Source organism: Varanus komodoensis, unplaced genomic scaffold (genome assembly GCF_004798865.1).
Source record: "Varanus komodoensis strain SLA01 unplaced genomic scaffold, ASM479886v1 scaffold9, whole genome shotgun sequence".
Lineage (NCBI taxonomy): Eukaryota > Metazoa > Chordata > Lepidosauria > Squamata > Varanidae > Varanus > Varanus komodoensis.
This window is the reverse complement of record NW_025336598.1, coordinates 7,385,556-7,390,768: the sequence shown is the minus strand read 5'-3', so window position 1 is coordinate 7,390,768 and position 5,213 is coordinate 7,385,556. Positions and strand designations below refer to the sequence as shown.

At 41.1% G+C, this 5,213-nt stretch overlaps 1 protein-coding gene across 1 annotated transcript; it reads left to right on the top strand.

The window, feature by feature from the left end:
• The first annotated feature begins 259 nt into the window (after positions 1-259).
• LOC123016921 (C3a anaphylatoxin chemotactic receptor-like) lies at positions 260-1,713 on the top strand. The gene has a single exon (XM_044417687.1). It carries the CDS (start codon positions 287-289, stop codon positions 1,421-1,423), a length of 1,137 nt encoding a protein of 378 aa, XP_044273622.1. The 5' UTR covers positions 260-286; the 3' UTR covers positions 1,424-1,713.
• The last annotated feature ends 3,500 nt before the right edge of the window (positions 1,714-5,213 follow it).

Here is a 5,213-nt window from a genome sequence, read left to right as displayed (position 1 = left end):
TACCAATGCCATGTACTTATTACAACCGTACTTATTAACACCAGGAAAAATCCACTTGGAAGCTTGATATAAATGAAAGTTATACACAAGTGAGATAGCACTCCTCTGCAGCTCTCACCCATTGAGCTTCCCACTGGACTGCGCCTGTACCAGATGTCTTTACAGGCAATGATATGATATTCCAAATGATATTCCAAATCCACCTATTATGATCAGGTCTGAAAACCCTAGGGCTAATTATCCTTCTTTGTTCTCCAGGCTCTTTCTTGTTTTTTGGAAAAAAAAGATGTCTTCACTCCTAGCTAATAATAGTTTGAACGGATGTGTTGATCCTTTCATTTTAAAACATACCTCCACATTGATCAGCTGCCTGGCTGTCCTTTCCCTCACCTTCCTCCTGGGTCTTCCTGGAAATGGTTTGGTCATCTGGGTAACCACCTTGAAAATGGAGCGAACAGTGAACACTATTTGGTTTCTCAACCTTGCAGTGGCTGATTTTCTGTGCTGCCTGTCCCTGCCTTTTCACATTGGTCATCTGGCCCTCCTTGAGCACTGGCCTTATGGTTGGTTTTTTTGTAAGATTATTCCAGCAACTATTATTTTCAATATGTTTGCCAGTGTCTTCCTTCTCACCATCATCAGTATTGATAGGTGTCTCGTGGTGATGAAACCTGTCTGGTGTCAGAATCATCGAACAGTGAGGCTCACATCCAAGATATGCGGTGGCATCTGGCTCTTAGCCTTCTTTATGTGTTTTCCTGCATTCTTCTTCCGTGAGATCTACGTGGATGAATTTGGAAACACCAGATGCATCAACCGCTATGGTGATGAAGACTATGCAGAGGACAATTGGTCATTTGACTCATTTTACAGCAACAATGTGACTTTTACTCCATATCCTACCTTTATGGTTAATGGAATGTATGATACTTACTCCGAAAGCCAACCACCAAATGCTCTTCTGTCCATTACTGTCACCAGAAGTGTCATTGGTTTCCTTCTTCCTTTAGGAATCATGGTGACCTGCTATGTGCTTATTGCTCACAAGATGCTCAAAAAACAATTTTCTAAGTCCTTCAGGAAGATTCTGCGGATGATTCTGCTTGTGATTGGTACTTTCTTTCTTTGTTGGGCTCCTTACCATGTAATTGGGGTGCTGGACCTCCTGGCTACCCCATGCACAGAATTTCATGAAATGCTGCGTCCATGGGACCATGTTTCCATAGCACTTGCCTATGCCAACAGCTGCATCAACCCACTTGTTTACGTATTTGTGGGGAAAAAATTCAGGGACAGGGCACGCCAAACAGTGCAAAGGATCTTTGAAGAAGCTTTCAGTGAAGAAGGCACGTGTTCCACAGCCTGTTCCCAGGACAGAAGCAAGACTAGTGTTGTCAAGGACACTGATGTTTCTGTACTCTAAAAAGGATCTTCTGGACAACAGAAATTTGGGTACACTTTTCTCAATTTGCTGCAGTAGCATTACATACTAACTCTCTTGCAGATACAGAGAACAGCATGAACCTCTCATGTCAGCTCACTGTATTTCAGATTTGCCAATATTTTGTAGCATTGTGATAGTTACTTATATCTATTTTTTCTTTAAATAAGAGGAATGTGCAACAATGGGAGGGTGGTGCTCAATGGGCATGACTGCAGAATGTTCTACATATGAAGCTAGGGGACCAAACCTAATAGTACCCTAAGAATTTTGTTCAACTGGGACCACTTGGTATGACATGAATTACACACACAGAGAAGAGCAGCTGCACTCGACTTGTATAGCCGAGAGTATCATATAGAGCACTGCTGAGGACTCCATTCAATAGTGTTTTTCTAGTACACAAGCCTTAGGATGTGCCTATCTTAGGTGTTACCCACTTACTGAATGCATTTCCACTGCAAAATTCACCAAGTCCTGAGCATCTTTCAAAAGAGTTTTAAGATATATATATTTATTAGCAGTTTGGGGGCAAAAGTTTGTTGGGAATTGCTGGGGATAGTTTAATAATTAGCATTCCGGGGGTAGGGGTTGCTTTTGTTACCCACCTTGGGCTATTGGGCTAGGACAGGCTATAGATGTGCATTAAACAACTATCTTTATGTTCAATTAAACACTTAATTTGGAGCCTACTTTTCATCCTTTTCACCCCAAATAGAAAACGACTAGTGACACAGAAACCAGAACTTCTAGGCAGGTGCTATTGCTCTAAGGGGCAGGTGACATGATTCCGGCAGGCACCATTGTGCCCTCTGACATATTTCTTGGTGCCCGTCAAGGTTGCCCAGCTCTTCTCACTCTTAAAAAATGAATGACATTTCTGACTGCAAAATGAGGGCCTCCTGTGACTCCCAGCTCATTTCCCATGAATTCCCCTGGGCCACAATGGCATGTGACAGCAGACTGAAGCTTTTCTTCGCAGCACCAAAAGAGCTGGGTTTGGTTTTAGGCCCACCACTGCTTCACTCTTGTCCAGACTAGCCATGCTTCCCAAGGCAGCCATTTTGTGCTGGTGTCCAAGGCAGTTTTTCAAATGTGTTCATGAGCCCAAACAGATTGCCTGCTCTAACCCTGGTCATTTCACTGGCTGTTAAGAGTGGAAAAACAGCTCCTTTGGGAACCAAAAGTACCAGTAGGCATGCTGGGTACCTGAAGCACTTTTCAATTTCTGTCCCCACAGAATAGAAAGGGTGTGTTTTTAAAACACATTTTGGTGTTTTTGTGGGACTCCTCAGCACGCAGCAACAAGTGTTGGAGAGGGCCTTTTTGGCAAACTCCTGAATCAATAATCTCCTGAATATTTTTTTTTTTTTTTTTTGCTTTGGAAGTTTTGCCTTCCCTTATCAATTGAAGGACATGGCACACCCAAGAACAAAATACTAGGTGATCATTAGAGGCAAGCAAGTAGATCACTGGAAGAGGACAAGAAAGGAAATTCTTCCCCCACCAGGAAGACTTTTGGCCTCACCTCTTCCACAAGAAGTATGTGAAGAGAGAGAAGGGCACTTTTCACACTCACTCCTTGTTTGCTCAACTCTTGCTCACGCTGGTTATGCTTCTCTGTAAATTGTATCATATACACTGATAACACCTATATAAATAATAAACAGAGAATTACTATATAAAAAACTGCATCTAGAACCTTGTTTATCAAATAATGTTAACATGGTCTAAGTTTGAAATGATCAAACCTGAAGGACTTCTCACTAGCACTCCTACATGAGCTAGTAGCACAGATAAAGGGTTCATTATAGATTTCATTTTTACCCTTCCCTTAAATAATTCAAGATTGTGTATACCCATTTAGCTACACACCAGTCTTATTATGTAGGTTAGTCTGCAGAATAGTCACAGGCCCAGTGAACTTCATGACTAAGTGGAATCAAACCCAGGTCAACGTTCAATACTACCCACACTGCTCCATTAAACTGCTTTCCTAGAATTTATGTACTTCACTTGCTTGAGAGGCAAGTGGGAATCATCAGTTGAAGTATGCATATGAGGAAACTCTAACACAACCTCTATTAGTGAGCACCCTGGGCTGGGTAAGGTTGAAAGGTCCTCTGCCTGGACTACACAGACAATGGAATGAGGTGACAGAGTTGACATTTGCTATGGGGGTGAGGAGGCATGCATTTTTGAATGCTTTCGTGTTAAAAAAATCCTTGCGAATACAAACAGAATGCACCTGTCTAGTCCCTATTCTCCTTGCAAGATTTAATAGCACTGGCACCACACATCACTTTAGCAGAACATTCAAAGAGACCATTCCTCACTACCTCATTTTATTGCATGTGTAGACCAGGCAAGCCAGCATATTGCTAAGATGCTAAAAGAGAGGATTACACCAAAACTTGCTGATGTTCGCATAGGAAAAAGGAGATAAAAAGTCCTCTGTCTGTCATGGATGAAGTGGTGAAGTGCGTACAAGGATTCTCTTGAATACTATGGACCAGATGAGAAGCTCTGTGGGAGAAAGCAGAGAACCTGAACTATATAATAAGCTAAAATCAGTAGCAAGTTCAGCGATGACACATGCTCCATGAAGTCACTACCTCCAGCCTTTCTCAACTATGCTACTTCCTTTTTCAAAGCTGAACTTACTCAATTCACTGCATATCACAGCAAAAATAAGTTTTGCTGATTTTTCATTCATGACTTCCTTTTAGAGAACAATCTCTGCTTCAGGGTAAATTCAGACAAAGGTAACCAAGGAAACACTTCATTGACTACTTTAAAGGTGTCTTATCACACTGTATCTGAAATACAGTGTGTTTCTTATCACTCTGTATATGAGCAGAGTAGCACTATGCACAAAAAGTTTAACCCAAGACACTGTTGGGTCATGGAGCTCTCAACCATGTCAACACTCTCCTATGATTTCTCACCCAGAAGAATGTCCTCAACAGATACTGTGTGTTGTGCATGGCCCTGGACCTGGGACATGGAAATCTGGATTCACGTTCATATTTTTCTGTGAAGTTTATTGGATGGCTGTGGGCATGTTATTTTCTGAGCCACACTTTGCTGCTATGAAAATGTGGTAGCCCCAAATATGCTGTCTGAGTTGTAGACCAGAAGAATAAAAGCAGGGAAAACAAACAAAAGGGAATATGGAAACCTGAAATGTGGCACCAGTGCTCTGCATTATAATGTCTGGAGAGGCTGTTGCCATGTTTGCTGCATAAGGCACACATCCACATCAGTGAATATCTGAAAAAAATAAATTATATTTGAGATGATCTAGTAGGGTTCCATTGAAGTTCAAAATTAATTTGTATATAGTCTATTCCACAATTTCCTATTGATCTGCCTAATTTATTCTGGTTTTGCTAATCATGGGAAGGGACACTTACATCCCATCTCCAGTCACTGTAAGTTTTTTGTTTTCTGTATGTTGAAATCTCAACCCACCATTTCAAGCATATATTTGCAGATCATAACAGACAGAAATGTCAAAAAAGAAAAAAGGAAGCTAAGATTTTCAGGAAGCTGATTCTACATTTTGTCTACTACTGTAGAATTCCAGTACATACATAGAACCCTGCATATAGGGCTATCTTTGGGCTCAAACTAGAACAGTGATAGTAAATGTGCGGTGGTACAAATTCAAAGCATAATATAGACAAAAACAAAAATGTATCTCCCAATTATTTAAGTCAAACATTTTACCCAGCAAGCTGCCACAAACAAAACAGGGTCACCAAAAGGG

Excerpts from the sequence above, each read along its gene's own strand:
- LOC123016921 (XM_044417687.1), top strand. The coding sequence starts at position 287 with ATGTCTTCACTCCTAGCTAATAATAGTTTGAACGGATGTGTTGATCCT.